General features: G+C 37.0%; 1 protein-coding gene across 1 annotated transcript in view; it reads right to left on the bottom strand.

Annotated features, from left to right (window-relative positions):
- Nucleotides 1–24099, bottom strand: part of Dally (division abnormally delayed) — a 95924-nt gene extending 71825 nt beyond the window's left edge. The window contains exon 1 of the mRNA XM_021344588.3: nucleotides 23819–24099. Coding sequence (XP_021200263.3) covers nucleotides 23819–23945 — 127 coding nt within the window. The 5' untranslated portion in view covers nucleotides 23946–24099. The remainder of the gene's footprint in view (nucleotides 1–23818) is intronic.
- Between the last annotated feature and the right edge of the window lie 675 nt (nucleotides 24100–24774).

Raw genomic sequence — 24774 nt, 5'->3', positions numbered from 1 at the left:
AAATCAGTTACACATAGTTATCGGCCACGTAAGCCTCATTGTTCTACGCGAGCTTGTTTGACACGCTTATTATTATTAATTAAAACATTGTAAGCGCGCGAACAATTCGTTGCGGGCCCTACATTGTAGGGTATGTTTACACAGCCATTGTTTCAAAACACGGTGACTAGTCAATGAATACTTACACTAGCGATAATGAGGATTAGAAACAACTGTATCGTGTATCGACAGATGACGCACCTCTATAGCGTATCGCATTACACGTCCAATTAGATTAATTTAAAACTTACATGAACATCCATAAAGGTACGCAACGTGCTCGATATTTATTATTTACGATACAACCCACATGACTGCGTAGAAGGCTATCTTGAATTATGTATAGGTTGATCAATACCTTTTTAAATTAAAACAAAGCTTTTGTACTTTTTTCAATCCGTGAAACCCGCATAAAAATACAAAACTACTAAATATGGATTTTCTTTAAAAAATTAATTAGAATTGAGGTAGAATTCTTTTTTCTCTTCTTTGCAGCATAGGTAGTTCTGAATTGAAAAAGCCTATCTAACTATGAAGGCTATAGGAAAACCACGATGACACTATGATTACATTATAACTACAATAGAACTACCCTAGTACTTTTACACGTGTTACCGTAATTAAAACATTTACATATTATAATACGCACTATAATTACATAGTAATCTAGGACTATACACCTTAGTCTGATCATGGCCCCAATATTGTCTACTGTATATCTATTCCCAGATCTTTTACCATTTACTATTACATAATCTGCAAATTATTTGCATTTCTGCCTTAGCAAGCTCATATAATAAGCTCATTATATCCTTATTCCACATTGCAGATTAATATCCCACGGCCATCGACTTTCTTAGCTAAGGACAATTGTCGTCCGCTCGGCAGATTCAGTCCAATGCCGTGGCTTCCTTGCTATTCTCTGCTCATCATATTTGTGACGTCAGCGCACTTTCTGCTCGGGACTCCACGTCAATACTCATTGTGCTCAGCCCATTGTGTCCTCGAGATATCTTTTAAAAATTTTCTTCAATGGAATTTTATGTGACGAGGATTTTTTTTTAAAGAATGAAGCTTTTTTTAAGGTTCCGTAAGTAGAAGGAAAAACGGAACTTTGCTGTTCGTCGGTCACCAGACATTATCTCATGAACTGTGCTAGTTAAGTACTAAAAATTGCAGACGGTGTATTATTGTTGCTACTAGAACAACATATACCGATAAACGAATTAGGTAAAATAAATATGTAGGGGGCTCCCTTGCAACAAACGCATTTTTTTCCATTTTAGATTTTTTCTATTACGGAACCTTTCATGCGCGAATCCGAGCCGCACTTGCCGTGTTTTTTTATTATGAATAGCATGGTTATTGCGTTCAGTTTTCTTCTCAGTACATATGTAGAAGCAACAATAAATAGATATTAGGTACAAACGATTTCCTGTAAGACATCAAAGCGCTTGAGTGGTTAGCTACAAGTATTGGCTAGGTTCCATCGGGAGCGACCTATTCTCGCGAAAGGTCAGTGCGGCTCAACACTAAGAGTTCCGCACTATTGCGAACTATATCTATGTCATGATGGATGTTTATTTAGATACTTTTTGACCTGAACGAACGTAAGTATGTATTTAGGTAAAAGTAATGGAGACAATTTTTTTTTCAGGGAATAATGTGTAGGTACTGCTGTATTTTTTTTTTGTCTTAACGATCGTATTGTGTGCCAATGCAAATAATATTGCGGCGTTAATGGGATACTTACTTAGCACTTTAGTATGTCAATATTGCTTTAGCTTTACCAGGCGTAAGTATATTGCCAATAGTAAAATAAGAACTAAAACCACTTTTACCAGCTCTCCACTTAGTTATTTCCATTATGATAATACAACCAGCCACTGATTCAATTAAATCATAAATTAGCCTATCGACGATCTCCTCAATAAAGTGCAAATTGAATCTAATCGATAAATAGGCGTAACTCGATTCCAACTCGATATTTCTGTAGCACAGCAAATTAATACATTGCATCGCAACCGGTCCACCACGGTTTCAAAATGGAGGAATTTCCAAACTTTATGGGTACCAACTGCGATATTTAGGCCCTAATCTTTGGAACGCGGTGCAAGTTTCTAACTCCTTTCAACAAGCCGAGCACTGGACTGAACTATTGGGTTTTGTCACCAGTTTCAACATAATATGTATAAGAGTTGACCAGGTACGTATAGTACCACGAAGACTACGTATTCTACATTAGATATACCAAAGATTATAATCGTGGTACAATCTATGAACGTGTATATGCAAGTGTCGAATTAACGATGTAATCGGAAAGGCTGTGTCGATACTTATCTGTTACCAAACTTATACTGTGGGTGGCTTAACCATAGTACCTTCGTCAAATTATTGGTCCACTCGCCCACAATTTTTTCATATAAATAAATAAATAACTTATTAACGCTCGCCGAAAGTTGACCTCAGTGAGCGAAGCCCATACGAAGTAATCTGACCGTATATGGTATGCGTAGGCGCAATGTGGGTGTCCGAAAGTGACGACTAAGCTCCGTGAACATTGATATCGCGTAATCAGAAAAGAAACCGTTTGCATTTTCCGATCTTATGCGTCGGAACATAAATGTAATCTTGTCCATTTTGGATTGTCCAAGGAGATATCGGAAATATCAGATCAGTGAGGTCAAAAACGTACCTGTAAATCACGTGGTTTTAAGCTAAAATGTAGTTTTTTTTTTTATAAGCTGGTAAAAAATCTGTCACCGAATAATTAGGATAGGATCTGAACCAGAATAAAGTAGTAAAAAGAAACTCGTAAAGTAGAAAACTACATACCAACCCTACCGCTACCAATATGCAGTAAAATTATTCGGTGATAATATCAATTGCGCCAAAACACTAATGTATTCAGATACTAATTGAGACCAGCGAGTGGGCGGAGCCTGGTCACATAGCTTAGTCAGTACGATCGAGATAAACTACTGATCAACTGTCGGATATACCCGATACCATACTCAGATATTTAATTTTCATAAACCAACAGATTTATTCTAACAGGAATAGATATATTTCCATTTAAGTGGTTTATTTTATTTCAAAATACTTGCCGGTTATATAAATTTTGTCTAATCTTAATTGTAGTGTTATTGTGGTTGTTCAAAGTACTAGACTATTAATATATATTTGACTGTGCAAGCTTAATAATTTAGGTGCCAAGTAGTAGTAAAAAGGGCTTTGAATACAGTTGCAGAAGTGAGTTCGGAACGTGTGTTGTAAAATTAAGAAAAGTCACAAGTGTTTGACTAGAATACCTACCATAAAACTCCTGTAAAAACTTATTGGGTATCTAATTTCCATCCAATTATAAGTAAACAAGTTCTAAAGTAGCAATAACTTTTAACTAAATCCAGCGTCATTAATATGAATTACTTTTAACACAAGAAGTTGTATACTAACCTTCACATCGTAAAACTTTACGCACTTACAAATTGTAAGTCCAAGTATTAAAGTGATCGTTAAAAATTCACATTAATTGTAGTTTGTAAAGCTTGTGAATAACTAATATTTATATAGAAGCTAGCCGTTTTCCCGCGTGCTGTAAGAACTACCTACTGCCCGTACTGGGATAAAATATGGCCTATGTAACACAAGAAGAGTGTAGCTTTCCAACTGTGAAAATTTTTCAAATCGGTTCATTAGTTCCGGAGTTTTTGGGGTTCAAACCAATAAAAAATGTTTTAATCTGTGTTATATTACTATATATAAATATATATTTTCGTAACAGGGTCATTTACTAGTGACAGATATATTGCAACACTTCGCTGGACCATAAACCGTTCTCACGTTAGTTGACAACAACTTTGCTGCTATAAATTGTTATCTGCTAGACAGTATTGGTTTTGTAAGTCAAATTCAGTTTTAAACCAAAGTTCATGTTGAATTTATTAGACAGTTGTCTTAGGAGCCGTAAAATTGAAATTACAGCCGTAATAGAACCAAGACATCACTTTTGCACGCGTTAAGATAAGTTAAACTTACTCTTTTCAGCTAACTGTAGAAGAATGGATTACCTGCAAAAAAGAAAAACAAGGAGTTAATAATAATCCTCAGTAAAATCAAAAAAATAAAACATCTTATCATGACGACCTCATTTGCGTTAAGGCAAACGTGCGCAAACTTGCTGAACTTTCAAACATAGCTGCCTAACTACAAGGAACTTCTCGTTTGACCTCTAAAGTTTCACGCTTCCCATGAATAATTCAACATTTTTTAAGTTTCATGTCTTCATAATTTTTCAAGCCGAAAACACGGTTATTTTATGAATTGCATCTCATTTAAAATTTGAGGATCCTCGCCAAGTTAGTGACTGAACTAGACCGGACTTAAGCTGTAGCTTTAACATAAATAAGTATAAAGATGTCAATCTCAATTAAGAGTCCTGCTATAAATATGCAATTAAATGGAGACATGGCCGTTGAAGTAGATTTAATTTACTGCTGGTAATTAAATCAATGATTAACAACATTATCTTGAGCAATTGGACACCAAACTGAGCAAGTGGAATCGTAAATCAGTGGAGAGTACAAAAACTAGGAAAGGCCAATAATAATTAGTAAAAGAGGTCGATTTGGCCAAGTTTATCAGCGTAAACACGAGGAAGGAACTTTTTAATGGGCAAGTTGTTGCGAAGTTCGGTTGTTAAGTCTGAACAATCGCCGAAAGCGGTGCTCCACAACTTTGAACACGCTTGTAAATGAAAAATTGGCCGCGAACCATCGCCAACTACTTAACGTTCTTCTTTTGCGTTCTAGTTTTAAAGACCACGAGACCATTCGCTTTGCTTTTAAATTCTTCATACATAATTCTTGGGGCTAAGATTTTATGCAAGCAATTTGTAAATATTCGTAATATTTCACAGTATTAGAGTGTGGTAACAGGAAAATGAGAGATTAATCTAACAAAAATACATAAATTAAATGATAAATAGATGCAGATAAAAGCGTTCTGAATAGAAATTGGCTATAACTATTTCATAAACTGTTAATTTTCTAGCTTCCTAGGAAGTTGAAATCGATACTTATGACGCACGATAAAATACTGTCATTGTATTTTATTTTTCTAGTTATAAATATTATGTTATTACCCAAGTTGTTTTTTTAAATTTATCTCTATGTGCGGAAACGGTAATAGACAAGTAAATTAGCACATCCGCAGACTTCGTATGAGAACTAACATTATAATTTTATCAAGCAAGACGTCCAAAATCAAATTGACGTGTCGAATCATTATTATAATGTATGCATATTATATCTATAACTAGTTTTATCTACCAAAAATACCAATTATTCGCACATGGACTGATATTTTGTTTAAATTGTTGATAATTTATAGTTTAAGATTTAAATTGTAATGCATTTGATTCGATAACACTATAAAACTTTTAATTAAGATATCAAACATTTAGCTAAAATCCTATGTTCGTTCCCAGTATTCTAATGTATCGAAATGAAATGAAATGAAATGAAATGAAATTGTTTATTTTGCAAGTTGGACATTACATCACTTTTACACGTCATTTTAAGAACGCTGAGGCCGGCATTTCCTAACTGACTGATCCCTGAGAAGAAACGCCGAAACAAACTCAAGGGTCATAGTCTCTTTTTAAGTCCAAACATGTTATAAATGAAATAATTATGTGTGAGTGTCACCATGTGCTGACTACTAGAGATATAATTTTGATAGGTATTACTGTTACAGCCTTTGTATCGTCCCACTGCTGGGCACAGGCCTCCTCTCACACGGAGAAGGATTGAGCATTAATCACCACGCTTGCTCAATGCGGGTTGGTGATTTCAGACTATATAGTCTAGGTTTCCTCAAGATGTTTTCCTTCGCCTTTTTATCAGCCATTGGTGTCCAAGATATACTTAGATATTATTAGAGATAGAGATATACTAGAGTGTTGATATTAGTAATACCAAATTCCTATAGGTTTTGGTTTCTACAATCGAATTACTATAGTTTATTAAAATATTTACATTAATAAATTCCTATAGTTTAAAACATCACATAGATAGACTATTAGGAACGCCTTAACTGTCCATATGTTCGTCATTTATCATATTTATTTGTCATTACTTTGTCGCGTACCGACTCTCGTCTGACTGATCTTCAGCTGTTTTTTACTCGATGTCTTTATTTGGCAGCACTGACTCGCAATTTATAATGTTTTTTCTACTGAATAAGCTTATCATTTTTCATGTAAATATGTATCCCACCCAAAACAAAAATGTGAAAGACTGCCAAGTTCGATAATATGGGAATGCTTCGCCTATAAAAGAAGTGAGATCTGAATAAGTACCAAGTCCCATACACATACCTCAGTTAAAAATAGTTACTTTTTAATGATGTTACTTGGCAAGTTTTCATACACCTTGTTATAAACCTACTAAACGCAATGAATCAAGTATTTAATTTTCTATTAAAACTTGCCAAGTAATCATCATTAAAAAGTAACTATTTTTAACTGAGGTATGTGTATGGAACTTGGTACTTATTCAGATCTCACTTCTTTTATAGGCGAAGCATTCCCATATTATCGAACTTGGCAGTCTTTCACATTTTTGTTTTGGGTGGGATTTCATTTATTTTTGTAAGGTTGTTTATTTTATTTTTTCTTATGATGAAGTTAGTTAAAGAAATGTCTCATTTATACTATCTTTTAGATTTTTAATATGCACTATGTTTCTTACAAAGAAATGAACTAGATTAACTATGACTAGATTTACCAACTGACTGACATGACATGTTATCATATATTATGTTCGTGGATCAAAGTTACACATTCGTTATTTTCGAAAGTGATTCACACTTGGCCGTTTTCAGATTTTTACTTTACTTTGACTAAATACAAACCTTTGTACCATTCGAAGATATATTATATAAATATAAATAAATTTAGTTCGTTTTAGTTCCTTAGGGTATAAATTTACACCGGGTATAAAACACCTTCATTATTTTGAAACCGACTCACACTTGGCCATTTTCAGATTTTTCCTTTACCTTGACATAAAGACCTACCTCCATGCCAAATTTCAAGTCAATACGACCATTAGTTCCTTAGGGGTATAAATTTACACCGGGTATAAAACACCTTCATTATTTTGAAACCGACTCACACTTGGCCATTTTCAGATTTTTCCCTTTACCTTGACATAAAGACCTACCTCCATGCCAAATTTCAAGTCAATACGACCATTGGAAGTGGTCTAGGTTTTTGATGAGTGAGTCAGTCAGTCAGTCAGTCAGTCAGTGAGTGTATAGTAAAAATAGCGATTTTCTGACGTCAATATCTCAAGACCTACAATAGGTATATTAATGAAATTTTGTATTTTAGATAAGTGAGGGGGTCTCAACAGATACTAGAAATTTGATATGCGTAAATAAAATAGATTTTGAGTTACAGGGGGGTCGAATTTGGCCCGAAATGGTTCGTGTAATATAACCCACGGCCGGTGTGTCGCTTTTTTTGCTCGAACTTGGCGGACACACTGCCGTGTGTCTAGATTCGGTACTGTAGGCTTTGATGACGTAATTTCTAGACAATATGATGGTTTCAAGGCTTCAATGCAGATGTGTCATTAGATAAGTGAGTGATGTTGTGTTGATACTGAAAAAGCAATTAAAGAATCCATATTTGGCAGATTACTTGAACTGGTGTTTTGACTAGATTTTTGTTTGTATTCTTATCAAAATGTAATAAAGAGGTTTTTTAAGTGGAAAGATCAATAAAGCTAACCCATTTATCATATGGGATACATAGTAAGGAAATAAATAAAACAAGAGATTAATATGTAATAAAGGCCATAGCGATAGTTCGTGGATGTAACTTTATTTAACTAGACACATGATGATCGAAGGAGCATTTTTTTGTTATATATCTGCTAACAGCTTTGTATTTAGAATAGTGAGAGAGATTAGCATTCGCACATAGGTGAAAACAGCTACTTAAAATAAAGTAACACCAATACTAGAATATACAAAAGCAATTAAAAGATGCTAATTCTTTTACGACGTTCACGCATGTGCATAATTCTATTATCAGTGATGTAGCATCAGCATACATGTAAACTATTTAGTAATAACCATAAAGTCTATTTTTAGAAGCCATCGTATGTCATATGTTTGTAATAGTGGAACCTGGGTGTCTATTGACCAACTTTTGGAAAAAGGAAAGCTACGTGGTCAATTCCTGTCTCCTTTGTTTAATTTGTCATTCTGTATATTAATCTGAAAACTATTTTAATGCAATGGTAAATTACCACTACATTACATTTAAAACCACTCGCAGGTAACGTTTTAAAAGCTAGCTGCCGACTGTAGCTTATTTCATGCAGTCGCTGCAAGTGTGGTCTTCACTTGGTAGACAGCTTCCAAAATATACCTTTATTGTGTCTATTCCCTTGATATACAAAAATATCAATGGTCTATACTCAGTCTATGAATATTACCGACATTTACATCTATAGAACGTGTTAGAATAATCATTCGATCGTGTTATGTTTTTGCGCGTTCGAGATTTGTCAATCAATCAGAACGACAGCGGATACACATACGAATTCAATGATAATAATATAATATGCACAAAAAATTGTGTAAATATACATTAAGATGTAGATATGGAAGCGTCAATGGCCTATAAGCTGATGTGGTCATAAAGCCCCGTGTCATTTACAGAGGAAAAAACTGGTCGTTTTTGTAAGAGGAAATTTATTAATTTCGGTCCAGGATGTGGTGTGTGATTGGTTAGCTTTTTATGTCGGATTAGTTGCATACAATAAGCACTACTTGATATTAATCATATTATCGCCTCCGAGATATAGATTCATCTATACATGGCAGGAGAAGTTAAGATTGGTGCACAGTAGACCTACTTAATTAATGTAATACATTTTAAAACTATCTTTATCCAACAATTAAAACGCAAGTAGATTCTCAGTATATGATCACGATAACTTCCATCTCATTTAACCGAATCTCAATTCCCATTTAACGGTAATGGCCACTTTCTTCACCCTCTTGCAAAATAGGACTGCAACATCCCTCCTCCCCCTTGATAGAAACGTCATTCTTCTATTAACATCATCCCGTCCGCGTCGTCTATGATAGAAAGGATAAGCCGTTTGTCATCCAGTCCACGTACAGGAAAATAGATTATTGCGGAACTTGTAGCCGATGTAGTTACACGAGCGACAGTTTCTAACCCTAATGCATTATTACGATATGTGCACTTCCAATTGGACACTACAATGCACCGACCAGAATATCATGCTTCATATTTTTTGTTACGGAATACTCGACCTTAAGGCCTAGAGGTATATAAGGAAATAGGTTGGTTCTTCTCTCAAAAATACGCTTCGACTATCATAATGAAAACTAATGAAGCTTTTACCCATTATTATAAACTAGCTGGTGCCCGCGACTTCGTCTGCGCAGGTTTAGTATTTCGAACAATATGTTTACAAATTGTAGCCTATGTGTTATTCTGATGTATAAGCTATATTATTGTAAAGTTTCATTAAAATCCATTCAGTAGTTTTTGCGTGAAAGAGTAACAAACATCCATACATCCATACATCCATACATACAAACTTTCGCGTTTATAATATTAGTAGGATAATAAAGGAAAGCAGCTTCATAGGATTTACACACATTGCTCAGGCAGGCCTAGTTTTCAATTCTGGCACGCACATTGAAATGGTCACAAAAGCACGTAAAAGCACGATGTCACCCGAACAAGCGTCGGTAATATCTCGGGACGTGTCGTGAATGCCGCGCCGCGTCGTGTCGCAACGCTTAGCGCGTCGCCCACACAACTATGCTGCTCCAACTGTTCTTAAAAATACTCCAGATCGCCCTTATTAGTATTAAATAGGCAATGGCGGGTAATGGTGACAAATTTGTCAGATAAAACGAATGTATCTTGAATATTAATTCATCTAATGAAAATTCCTTCCTCTCGGTACAGTAATAGGCGTCCATCGATAAACGTTCGAGTTGTGTAATAACCATTTGGGTGACGATAATTTTAATTGTAGATGACTTTTTAGGCCGTGTTCGTATCGCTCCCGCCCGTTACAGTAATTTCGAATAATTACAGAACCTAACGAAATTTTAATTATATGGTAATGCGATACGTTCCCAACACGCCTTGGTGTTAAAATTGGTTTAGAAATTGATGTCATAAAATCTTTGTAGCTCAGTCACTAATTGTAATCAATTTACTCCGGCGCCGGGAGAGCTCATGCATCATTCATGATCACTGATCATTTACAGTTGATACGTAAAAACTGCACTCAAACTGTACCAAACTGGTACATTTGTAGTTTAGAGCGGACGGACACGTTCGAACCAAATACGTCAAAATCAACGCGTGTCAATTTTATAAATGAGCTGTGTGCCTTTGATCGCGGCCGTCGGGCGACCGTGGGACACACTCGGCCGCTCGTCCCACATCGAGTGGCCACAATACAGAACATTCGGGACACCTATAGTTAACATGATAAAATAGGCTTTTATGTCTGTCGTGGGCGGTAAGCAAGTAACATACGAGCGTTATTGTTGTTGTAAACTTAGATCCGAGTTACTGTTGAATTTGGGAAAGGCCGACAACGGAAGCGAAACGTGTTCTGTAATCGTACTTTTGAACCCTGACCGGTCCAGCTTTGACAAATATTTGTCGATCGGATAAAAGTTTTGTTTGGAAATACAACACAAAATATTTTTTGCAGAATACGAATCCGCTATAAGCAATTTAAATTGGAATACACCGGAGATAAAAAAATACATTCCGATCCGACATTTACATAAAGCGAAGTAGTAGCGCAACTTAAAAATCAGGCGTTGTCACGAAGCGTCTAGGAACAGTGTCGGGTCGGCCTTCGGGGACACTGATTGATATTGATAGGGGAAGCGGCCGACACGCCGGCTGCCCGGATCAACCGCGCAAGATTGATACACTGACCCTGCGTTTTCTTAGGCTCCGCTAAACAAACATTGCGGGACATTCAATTACTGGATGCCTTTCACATTCCAGAATGTTAATGTTACTGAATAAACAAGTAAACTTTATCATTTCCTTTGACCGTTTTTCAGTCGATTTTATTTTCAATTAATTACAAATCCTTGAAATTACATCGTGAAATATTTGCAATCGGACTTTAAATGTACTTAAAACAGCATTTAAACGTTTAATTACGAGTTGAATTAAAACAATTACTGAACCAATGTTTACAATTAATGAAGTTTGTCGAAATGCTCGTAATTTTTGATCGTTCAAAGTTGATTGAACAAGGCGCATATACGTATATAAAACAACAGTACATCACAAGGGGTCTGAAAAAGCCTGAAATGCCTGAAACCCTGTAAAGTTCAATCAATCTCATTTAAAGCCTGGCTCCGCGGTACATCTATAATGGATGTCGTATCGACAAAATTGCCGATGTTACGTAAACTGAACATTGTCTAATGCTGCGGTTACACTATATAAGCATAGAAGGGATAATGTAGACATGAGTGTTATTTGGATCCCTATGTTATTGTATTGCAGGAAGCAGATTGAGTTTTTTTAGGACGCATTTTATGCCTAAAGAAGAAAGTTTGTTGAACAACGAACATGCGGAAGTAAAGAACCGATTTCCATAATCCGATAAAACCGATCCTATAATATGCCAGAAGCTAATTAGAAAAGAGTATTTTGACTTTCTTCAATAATTGATTACGAACATACAATAACAAGCTCCGAACTATTTATCATAAAATAAACAAATAAACCCTTGGTGCACAACGTCTGCCTGTTTGTGCTCGAGGCCGCGTCGCTCGAAGCGACATCTGTCGGCAGGCAGACGACTCATTAGCATTGTTATCGACGCTGGCAACACCGACGACAATTCAGCCATTGCGGTGTCACCCAGGGCATATCTTACAAAACCAGAATCTGCATTACTTAGAATATTCAATAGATAATATGCCTTAGTACATAGAGGCTTTGTGTATTGTTGCTGAATTCTATAGGAATCTGAACGAGAAAGACGACTTTGGAAATTCGGTTAAATCATTTATTGCATATGTAAATTTCATAACAACTGCCATTGGTGGCAAAACCGCAAAATCATGTTGGATCTCCTATTTAATTACTTTATGTTCCATAATTAAATTGGATATGTGTATAATTACTATAAAGATATTTATTTGCTTGAGATAAACATCTGTATCGCTTTACATAAAATATGCAGATTATGTTTATAATCATCATATTTTATGAACCAGTATTGCTAGTTAATTGCTGTAATTTCTTGACAAATTTTATCCTTATCTATGTATAGTTTATTCATATTTCAATATACGGTATATGCCGCCGACGAGAATAAAATATATTTCTATTTTACAAAAGCCATTTAAAAGCCGTGTGTGCACCGCTTTATGGTTAGGTCGTTACGGTTTCAGCACTGAAGCGGAACTTTTATAGAGCACCGAATAAGAGCAAAAACTTGTGAGCGCTGCCGCCTCGGCTTACCCAAAAATGACATGTCGAGCGATAGCGATGTCCGACCGACGCTTCAGAACCAACCACTTCAAACTTAATACTCCGCACAAATAAAACGAAGAGAAACCCCACACGAGATACTTTCTGTATAAAATACGAGGCCATCGGTAGAAAGAGTATTTACGTTAAATAATTTACGGACACTATTGAATTGGAGCCAAATGGATTTAAATTATTCGATTAGTTGGCAGTTTTAATCGAGCCCACGTTACGCAACGCTCGTTCATTGATTTGATGAATGTGCTATTTAACGTCGTGAAACACAACAATATAAACGTGCCTTCTGAATGAAGTATAGCGGCGGGGGAAGTTGCTACACTTGCAACGTGACAAAAGTGGAACACTCGGGGAATATATTACTGCTCCAGCTGGGCGAAGCTCGCCCTTCTGCCAAATATTTGTCGGTAAGGTCAAGGTGAGGGGGAATTAGGCCGCGCCGCCGCCGTAACACTCGGAACATAAATCTGATCCGCGCTGGAGTTGTCACTTCACTTCAGCTTCACTCGTAAAAACTTATCGACGTATTTGGAATTTATTTCAACTATCCTCATAAATATATATTAGATAGGAGCTGTTAGTGCTCTTCCTCACATATCAATTTCCATAAATTCCGGGAGTTATGCAGCGAGTCGTAAGTGCAAATCGAATGTTTCCAAATAGGGCAGTCGCACCGCACTGTGATGAAAGTAATGTGCATTCAAGCCGCATTTCGTCCCGCGCATGCAGAGCGCGCAAACACGACATTACTTAACGCGCATTCTATATAAATAACTCCCCTTTTACATTCTTAAATACACTTGTAGATTGGTTGTCCGCGACAATCAGATCTTATGAGTACTTTGTATTCCACAAATGCAAAGCATATCTCCGTGTGCTCCATTTGATTTCCCGCGAGACATTCACGTTCTCTCTATTACGTCCGCTTTATCAAATATGTAAAAATCCGTATTGAACTACTAGAATACTATAACCACTATTTTATTACTTCAGAAAAGTAGGAAAAGTGAGAAATATTTTCAGATCGCAAACGTAAAATTGAAATAGTTGTGTAAGAATTTATATTGAAGCAATGTAGTGTACGATAGCTGAGTCAGCTCTCCACTCGTCTTAAAAATCGAACAAAAGGGAGCATGAATCGATACCGCTTGCCATCGGGAAGTGAATCGGAACGAAGTATTCGAGTTATGGCAATATTATATCGAGTGACAATTCGATCGGCGAAGTGGCTTGTCACGCACTGATTTACAAGGCATGTGACCTGTCGTGCTCCATTATGTATGCACATACATGAATATATAGCCTCTCATATGCTTTATATTGACGAAGTTTTCATTGCATTATCCTTTTTTATAAAAGCGAGAATATTGCACTTAACATATAAATACTTCAATATTGAAGTGCATCCTTAATAAGTTACATCTATTTTTCATACCTTTTTGATCACATCCAATAAATTTTCCTTATCTCTTCTTAATTACGTGATGGTACACAAAACATAGTGGGTTTTCAAAAGACGTGAGTATTCGCATAACATGTGGTTTTCCACGCTACATGACGCGGCCGGATCTTCTAAATATATTTTATGTTGTGGAACGAACGCGAGTATGGGAAAATGGTAATATTTGCACATGGGAGATACCTACTATAAGTCGTCGAGTCAAGGCCATTGCATTGTGTTTAGGGCCAAAAATTCATAAACTACATAAAAAACTAAATTGCGAAATGATTTTCAAAAAGAAATATGATTTTAGAAAATGTTACTTCCATATAGAAAGATTTCGATATTTTCGACTTTGTCCCACGGTTTCAATGTTGTTGTTTGTCATAGAAATGTAATAAAAACACCAGGTGCAATACTAAGATATCAACTTGACATTTAAACTATATTTCAATATTTTTATTTGACGTCACAAGTATGCCTGTTTAATTCTTATCGTTAATTTATGTATTTTTAAAGAACTTCCTATTCCAATAGAGGATAAATTAATTCTTAATCCTTCAAACGGTTCTTGAATTAATTGGAAAAAAAATATCGCTTTCCTTTTTATATTTTTGATATAAACACAAAAAATGATTTCATTCTTTTCAAAAAAACTTTGTACGGTCTATTGTAAACGCTCAAGCAACTCCTAAGTGCATTTATATTTATTGGCAAGAATAACATTTACGATGCACCTTAGCCTCGATCAGGAACAAAATATAACCCTCTGAAACCATTTTACGAACAATCTACCTCTTTTTCTCCAAAACCCAGGTTAACAAAGAACAATTTAACCTGGAACGTGTGCACATTACGTCGGCATGCACATAATAGCCTCCACGTTAGAACTCCAACAAGTTAGAGGTACATCTAATTAATTAGTGAGGCTGCAGCCAGTGTCAAAGCGCGTTGAATTTCTCGTGTCTTGCCACAAGTTAAACTTGATATAACTATCTACAAATGTGAATAGTTCGTCGAGATGTAGCCGCAGTTTCACTTCCATTCTGAGTGAATTAACTTCGTAGAACAAATGTCCTTTCTGTCATGCTAAATGTGTGAGAAATTGACCCAACTTCATAACAATACCTATAAGATAAACAGAACGTAGGTACCGAAAGAAACCCTAGAATAAGGTCTCGTTACGGTCGTATAATTAATTTTGATTTAAGGCTTCAGAAATAATTTGGCCTCCTCAAATGACTAGCTATTTTAATAATAAATTGTTACAAGTCATAAAATACGAGCGGTATACAATTACCAAAACCTACAACTTTTATGAACGGATACGTCTAATAAGAACGTCACAAAAAGAGGGTCAGCGACCTCTGACTACTGCCTTTACTAATAATATAGTCCTGCATACATAATAGTAGTGTATAAACATATGAATAACGTATCAGTGTCTCTAAACACATAGTGTGGGGCACATACGTCATCAAGTCAATCCATCATCGTCTGGTATCTGAAAGCAATCAGCGAGATGACGCAGTCAGTGGCGATCTGCCATCGAGATATGACGGGCCCCGCCGTCAGCCACTCAATTTATCGCTTGATTAGATTAATTTAATCCATGACACTGAAATGGCCCTCTTCCTGTACCATCGGAACTTGCCATCAAACCTCGTTAAAGATAAGAATTCGACCGAAAACGTCTCCCAGATGAATACAGGGAATGGGCCTAGGGATTTGCAGCCGTGAGAACGTTATTGAAATTCATTTTTCGTTTAAGATAACTCGGTTACGGGAATCGTGGGTGCGAACCCAAACACCTCGTATTGAGGGCTTTTATCTCACCTCTTTAGTATTCCACAAAGGTGGGAACAAAAAATATCTTGTTTTATCTTCGAATATGTTTCCGAATTGAACGTGGCGTGTCTTAATTATTCAGTAAAAAAGAACGCGTTAATTAAAATGTTAGTTAAACAATTATGTCTAGCCTGTCAGAGCAGACATACAAAATTACTATTCTCCGCACGTTTTGACAATGGCATTTGAGCAATAAACCTTTTTAAACCGTGGACTGGAATTATCTCAAGTTCTTAACATTTTAAGTGCCACTAAGTTAACAATATAAGTAAAAGAAGAAGAGCTTTTGTCACGTCGAGTGTGAGACAAAAATTAGTCATAACTCACAGGTAAAGAGATTATTGTAATAGCCTAACAGGTAACTTCGTGATAACAAAGATACAAGAAAAGAATATTGTTAAAAAAATTGCAAGTAATAAAAAAACGTTAAAAATGTATGCTTTTATTAAGCTAACAAACATGAGGACGTTGCAGGATTCCGCACGAAAATAGAGCGGATCCAAGCGAATTAACGCGAGCTCACACATTACTGTTTATGACTAACAGGATGAGCAGGATCTAAAGTTTGACGGTAAATATAGCGAAATATCTAAAACACGACTTCGAATTACAAACAAACTCATATAGCCAATACAAAAGGAATTCTGGTAATTAACACTTACTTTAGTATGTGCTTTACTTTAGTAAAAAAATATAATATGCAATTATTAATAAAAAAAACCGACGTAGAGATATTGTCAGTGAACTTGAGCCTTAGTGGCATTGAGAAAAAAGATAAACAGCTGATTCTTGTGTTTGATAACAGACCTTGAGAATAAATAACAAATAGATATTGGCCAATATTATGATGCTAATGCATGACTATGAATTATGCCATAATGATTAATCATTAAAAAATAAAATTATAATGATAACAAATATGTTATATAAATTGAAATCAAAATTAAATATTTTAGGAATACTGTCAGTAAGTTTAGCGTAGGACTTGGGTCGCTCAGTAATAACGGTAATTTACAAAACTAAATTCTACTACTGTAAAGGTTACCTACACGTGCGTGTTCTACATAATAACATCTATTGTACCGAAATAACATATAATCCATATTATTGTATTTGTCATAGACAACATTTTTCCTAAATATCTCCGAGTCGGATAATTAATCCGGCCGATAATATCAGGTAACAAAGCGGATCAAAGGATTCTTTTGATGTTTCCATCTATTAGATACACCACGTTAATGTCAATATTTTTAGTAGCAGGTATCTGTAGGCTTCATTGATTTAAGGGTCGCAGGGAGCTTAAGATTTGGAGATACTCGATCCTGTCGAGGATTTGGAGCGATCCAAAATTATATAGAACAGAATTTTACCATTCTGAATATGGATCCGAAGGCACCTATTTTTAGAACATGATTAAGTGTATGGAATATGAAGTAAAGTTACGTAGATTACATACTAAAATGATCATAAACCTTCAAAAGTACGACTGACGTGATGACCAAAGAAGAACTTGAGAAGCCATTTAGTGCACTGAAAATTAATACCTAAGAATGTCGTATACCGATCTTAGTTCTCCAGGAAACTGTCACGATTCCCAGTTCGATAGTATCTAGTAGACAGTCGAACAGGTGGTCGCGACCCGGTCAGATAGTGTGGTGACCCCACTATCGGTTTCCCATCGGACCGCTCCGGGGCTTCCCGGCTCCGATTACTGCGACCGCACTGACTCACAGGGTTCAATTTGAAGGAACGATCGATGGAAATTAACCCTACGATGTCCGAAATCTTCCATGAGGAAAAATATCGATTGGTCGGTCAATTTCATTCTATTTATTTCTAGTGTGTTGTTTTTGTCGTTTACGTTGATAATAACCTGCGGTTAAGTACATAAAATTATATCAAAAGTAGGTACTTATCATATTTAGATGCACTGCCATCTCATAAACTGTAAAAGTGTCAATATTACTTCTATAGGGGCTATCCACGATTGTTGTGACAAGGATGGAAACCCTGCCCTCCATGTGCTAAAAGGGAAAGCAGAAAACTACTGTTCCACAAAGTGCAATAAAATAGAGATCTGTCTCACTTTAAAGTTACTTAGCTATCATGTCCATTGAAGCATTGGAATTTACAAAGATAGCCAAACATATACAGCAATCCAATCCAAAACACACAATTTCCTGACTCCCAGACATATTTCCCGTTTATCTAGCAACAAGAAACAAATTAACCTTTCTTTAATCTATCATCGTACTGCACGGTACATACCTATGAGCGACTATGTCCGCTCTGAACTGCGATAACCCGTGCTCCGATACTCCGGTACAGAAGACCGGCGAATAATTAGCACGGCTGTCTTATCTTAGTTTAATTAATTCTATCGGACTCTCGATCGATGGGAACCGCTGTTACCGCCGAATTTAATTTAATCCTAATCGTTTGTCTGTCCAGAGGTCAGTGGTTTACGGGTTATGTTTAATTAGGGTTGTGTAAGACCTAGGGTTATGTTTGTTTGTATAGTGGTGGAGTTCTGAGAATACCTGGGTTATGTTCCTTCAGGTGGACGGAAGCCAAATTGATCTATAAAGACTCAATAATTTGGGACTCTCTAATGGTAGGAACCTCCAATTGAACTGCCGCTTTGTTGAAATAGAAAAGCGTGCTTGTGTAATATCTAAGACAATGTTTTATATGAAATGTTGTATAATAATTGTGAATTATGAACAAAGTATTCTTCCATGTTTATGTAAACGTACTCATCATTCATTGAGACCGTTTGACCAATAAAAAAGGCTGTTAACGCTTTAATTGCTCGTAATCACGTTATTAACTAAACAAGTTGTTTTAACCGGCGGCTGTAAATATACAAACACATTCATGCTTCGACGGAGATAAATATATCATTTATCCCATGAATAACAATAAGTGTACACCATACAGAAAGCCATTAGTATAAATAGCTATTAGACGCAACTTCCGTTATAATTCCACCTTGTTTAACGTATTCCTGCTATAAATGCCGGTTAATGACTATTATGATACTGCTACGTCTCGCTCCAGAAGGTTTTCTGGGGAAACAAAAGGAAATAAGTGTTACAAAGATAGCAGACAATAGCCGGGTGCCACCCTTGTTGATAATAACACTTTTCAACTAACAAAAGTTTGTCAAAACGTATAAACAAAAGTGAGCTGCAGCTCGCTCGCGGGCTGTACCTGCGCGCAGGTAATGGCGGCGCCCACAATGGCATTCCGAGCATCCGAAATGAATCAAAATTCGGCGCAACAACGATGACTAACGCCTCGGACCCAACTGATAAATTACAATAATAATGGCCACCTCTATTGTTGTTATTGGGGATGATTTCATTAGGATGCGCCCGCGCACCTGCCCTCCCGACCCGACGCCTCCAAACCTTACCGTTAACTGTCAAACATATGATTAGTGTTTCTAGTTAATTCGTTAACAAAAACTACCAACCATGCGTTCAGTCGCCGGCCGGTGAGTCGGAGAGGGGTCGGACAGGCCAGCAGCGCCACAGAATTAACAAGTGTATCCCTAAATGTCATTTATGGACAGGTCAGACGTGTTTATTGGAGTGAGCCAACAAGTCCCCACTAAAACGACTGGTTCCATTATTTGTACGCGGCGGCGACCTCCCGCGCCGACGGGAACAATGAAAGTGAGAGAGGGCAGGAATGCAGGCGGGGGTGAGGGCAGGTGCGGCGCGCGGGGGGCGGGTTCCCGGTTCCCAGGCGAGGAATGCCAGCACGAGCAACAAAGCCTACCCGCCGCCATTCACCCCGCGCCCCCGCCCCCGCGCCGCTAGCGGTTCCGTCCCAGACACGTAATTTTTCGTGACTTTCCCCTAAGTAGCTTTTACGATGCCGTGAATCGGTACTCAATACGTTCGATATTCAAAAATCGTCGCGTGCCTATTCGTTAGGCCGCAAAAGGTAAATTCGCTTTATTTTTACCGACGTGATAGGCTAATAAATTATGTACGGTCGGTGCGGGGTACTCTGTGCGGAATTCATTATGAATCGGCGTCGCGTTAGGTCATGCGACTCGCTGTAATGTAGCGCAAAAATAATGTACATACTGTGTGATTATAATAAAGTGTTATTGTTCCATTCATGCAGCCCGGCGAGGTTCAGGGTCGGTGTCCAATAGCCAACAGCTGACTCTTAATTATTGCTATTTTTTATTATACACATATTTTCTATAGAGTTCTGGACCGCACCGGTAGGTTTCCTTGAAACGCACGTCATACAGCTAAACAATGGGAATCAATTTACAGACTGTTCCTAGTGAGTAGGTCTAGTTTTGCAAATTATTCACATTCAGTAGTAACGCAGCACAAATAAAGAATAGGTAAACGTACATAACTTCAAACACAGAAGAAATACCGACCATTGAAGAAAAAATCGTGGGTTAAGAACTAGAGTAGCGTAAGGGCAAAAATACAAAAAAAATTTTTTTTCACCATTCGTTTACTTAATCCCCATATTTTTATGTGCCAAAAAACTGGAACGATGTAGTGTGTTGATTGCTTAGTACAAGAATAACGTATATAAAAAAAAGATATTTGTTTATTGCCAAAATGAAGTGTTTCTACTTACAATAATCTTGACATTATTTTCTAAAAAAAATTACGAGCACAACGATCGTAACTCGATTTACAGAGCGAATAAGACACCAAAATATGCCTTCAATGTAATCGCTTAAATAGCGTATCTTGCCATACGTTAATAGCGCAGAAAGTTTGATTATGTAGGCTTAGTTTGTTTCGTTCCAAATAAACGTAAAGCACCGTTACTGTCCTTGTTTCGTAAGCTTCCGTAATTTTTCTTCCTGCCAAAAAAACGTAAGGGTGGGATACGCTACTATGGCACTAATTTAAGGAACAGCTAAAATGACGTATGTCAACCAGTTTTTGAAAAATAAATTTTATTAAAATGAAACCGTATTTTGATTGACCAAAAAGTTACATTATTCTGTAGCCGATAAATAAAGTTTTATTATTAGTAAAAATCAGATATCTAACTACTATAGATTTACCCCACAAAAAGGGCTATAAGTTAACAGTAGGTAAATTTGAGTTGTTTTCGGGCTCTCCTGAGAAGTTGTCATTTTGGCCTTACGCTACTCTAGTTCTTAACCATCGAAATATAATGCTGGAAAGCTTTGGAGAGTCGGATGAAATTATTTGGGAAGCATTTTTAAAGATATTGTCATTCAAAAGAATTGATTGAGATTTCTATCAATATTGAAATAAGACACTTGCTTTTACAAAAATGGCGATAAGATTGAAGGGACATTCTTATTCTTTACAAGACACTTAGCTAAATTAAATTCTGTCAACTTTACGAGCATTCAAATTAAAATAATTGAATTATAAAAGCTCAAACCGCAAAACTAGTTCTCAACCATTTTTTAAAGCTACAATCGCAGCTATTGTAGTTCAAAAACATTTAAAAATGTCCTCAAACTAGACTGATGTGAGTTTTACGATCCCGTAGACAATAATGATGTTTTTATCGCGACCACAGATAAACAAACAGGTGAGAACCGACGATTTAATTTCGAAAAAGTTTTTACTTAATTTGGCTATCTATGCTGCCAGTGTGTTTATTGTATGATTCATGTCAGTTATCGTTTGGGAATGTTTTATATTCATATACTATTATACTTTATATACTCGTATGTATAAGTTTTAATCAAGCGTTATCATTAATTATGTAAACAAGTATGTTTAAGTTAGTTGCCAAGGGTTTCTTGGTGTTGTTGTATTCAAATTATATCAATTTAATAAGTGATTTAATTAGCTCAATTTTGTGATCGTGTTATGTATTCTCACAATTATGACTTGAGATTTCACCATTATGGAACTTTATCCGATCTCGTAATGAAATCGTTTTATTAAAGTGGGTAATAGATTAAGAGCTTTTTTCAAACCAATCTTTCGCAACGCAACCATTAAAAACTGACACTAACTTTCCTTTCATTACGCTCAGTTTTATACTGTATTTAGATATATTTGCTACCACATCATCGTCATACTGATTTACTCCAATAGGTACACATTGAATCTCAAATTAGTTTGTCCTCTGAAGCCTACAGCCTTTTGACGCACAGACATACACAGTTTACACAGTAAGTATTCATTTGTTAGTACATAATTGACTATCGAAAATCACTGGCAGCTATAACTTCATAGCAGCAAACTTATTTTAGAAGAACCAATTACAACTTCACTATAATTACATTATAATCCAATCTTCCATTCGACATTGGGACCGCTTCGCGGCGCGTGCGACGGTCAGACTTGCAGACGATATCTGATCTCACCAGATGACAGCTGACACTGTCATTGTGACGGCTGTTACCATGTCATCATCGATTGTTGCACGTACTGGGTTACGGACACATCCTGTGTTGGACTAAGATAGCCAGATAATGAAGATATGAAGTAATATGATGAACCGTGCAACGGGTGCTCTTGTCAGGTTACATCGCCGTGCTAAATAACAGTATTACGAATATTTTTAGGAGAGATCGTTTTCACAGGTTTCAGATGGAGCCCTTTCTATCAATCCCTTTTGATGTGGGGTGCATCACATTTTGATGTCCAATTACTATTTTTGTGTCTCTAATCCATTATGAAACGGTTCACGTACCTACCCTTTTAACCGTGCCTACCCAACATAGTTTGTGTAGTTATACAAGACCTATGTCTGGATCAAAAAATATGGAGGTTTGCCAGCTGATCATGTTTCCGTCAACTCAACAACTGTCACTATACCAAAGTCACGCTAATTGGAAACTAAATCAAAATAATACAAAGGAACGTTAATCATACACAATACGCATGTCCAGAAGTCATTACAACAAGAAGTTTTACACTTAACCTTAAAACGTCTGGTGTAAAACATGAGTTAAACGCGAAAACCAATGGTTAAGTTAATCGCTACTGCAGCTTTAACTGCAAGGCTTAAACATCGGCATATTGTGGAGAAAATAGCAGTTAATTACACCGACGCTAATATTACCAGTTGTTACTGGGAACCTGGGTTAAAAGTACCACGAATGATGTACTTTAAGAGTTAAGAGCCTGCAAGCACGGCGGTCGCAGATGGAAGAATTTGAATAATAATTTAGGAGCAGACAAACTGAGATGATACCTACCATATCTAAAAACTTTCAAATTCAGGTATTTCTACTTATTACGCTACTGAAACTCTTTTTAGATAGAGCTTTACTTAATGTTGCTTTTAAGTTTTAATTATTCATTAATCTTTATAATTCTATTCCAAATCCCTTACTTTTCAAAAATAAACTTCCATTCAAATCTGAACATTCGCATAAAAATACACGAATAAAGCTATACTTAAAGGTAACAGAAGCCTATTCGAGCATAAAAAGAGCCTTATTTACACGAGTCGAGAGGGATGAAACTGGATTCTGCGAGGCTTGCAGAACGCAGCCTAACGACCCTACGGGGAGTCGTACCCTAATACCGGACGACCATGTATAAAACATTACGTGCAATATGCATAGCGGTGCATATAGCATGCATTGATATGCAACTGCTATCTCGTACATTGCACCTAGTTACTGCACACTTGTGAACTTAACTTTTATAGTGCAACGGACAGTTAAGGGCTCTACATGAATTTAAAATATATTTCAAATGCTGACTCAAACAAATAGACCTTCGAAATCCTAAATGAGAGATGAGTGTTTCAGAGAGTTTACATGGGCCCTTTTCCCAAAACTTTTCAACAAAACTTATTTCGCAACCCGTTCAATTGTAAACTTCGCAAAGTGAGGGAAATCCATCGGCTTGTGTGTGCTGGTCTGTCTGGAGGAGGTGTTTATATAACCGCACCTGATACGTAGTCATCATCAGCTGTTACGTTGTGTCGCTGGAGGAAGTCGCCGGCCAGGGCGCACGGCACGCCGGCCGCCGCCGCCAGCGCCGGCGCCGCCAACAACACCAGCACTAAACACCTCATGTTCACCAGACACACTGATCAAAACAAAGTTCTCAAATAAACTCAGTTGTAGTGCAACACACTCGCGAGCGCGCGTTCGTCTTGTGGAGCGGAGAGCGCGGCGCGTGCTCCCACATCGGTGCGCCGTCCCGGACTGCCGGCCGCCGCACGCCGCCGCACCGCCGCACGCCGCCGCCGGCCGCAACGCAACCAACTTTTATTTCACACAGCTGAAATAAAATTATTACATTCGCGAGCTTTTTTACTTAAACCGGCCTTAATTGTGATCGGACAATTTTATAAGTGACGTCATAATACGTGTTAAATCTACTAAAAGTTACTATTAAAAAAAACGTAAAAGCTTGGAGCGTTGCAAATTGTCGAATTTTGATACGAATCATTTGAATCCAAATATGTCGGTGATCGTAGGAGTTTTTATGTGACTGTAAAGTGTAGTAAGAAGTGTAGGCATGGTGGTGTTTTTGGAGTTGTCGGCGGCAGAGACTGGTGCTGCGGCGGTGCGCGCGCACGCTATCGAGCGCCGCGCGCCACTCGCTCCGCCACCGCGAGGCGCGACGGCTGCTCATATACACACCTAGTAAACAAACCACCACAACAAGCATCGTCTTTCATTCTACACTATTCATAGACAAACACAAATGACAGGTTATGTATAAACAACAATAGCATGGTATATTTTTTCTGCAAATATGTCTAAACATTCGCGAAACGCAACGTTAATGTATTCTGCCTTGGGACACAACTTAACCCCTCTGCTCGACAAGATTTTGACATATTACTTTACCGTTGATTCGGCGGGAATTTTGAATCGCGACATGGAAGTCAAAAA

The sequence above is a fragment of the Helicoverpa armigera genome, chromosome 5 (assembly GCF_030705265.1).
Source record: "Helicoverpa armigera isolate CAAS_96S chromosome 5, ASM3070526v1, whole genome shotgun sequence".
Classification (NCBI taxonomy): domain Eukaryota; kingdom Metazoa; phylum Arthropoda; class Insecta; order Lepidoptera; family Noctuidae; genus Helicoverpa; species Helicoverpa armigera.
This window is presented reverse-complemented; position numbering and strand designations above follow the sequence as displayed.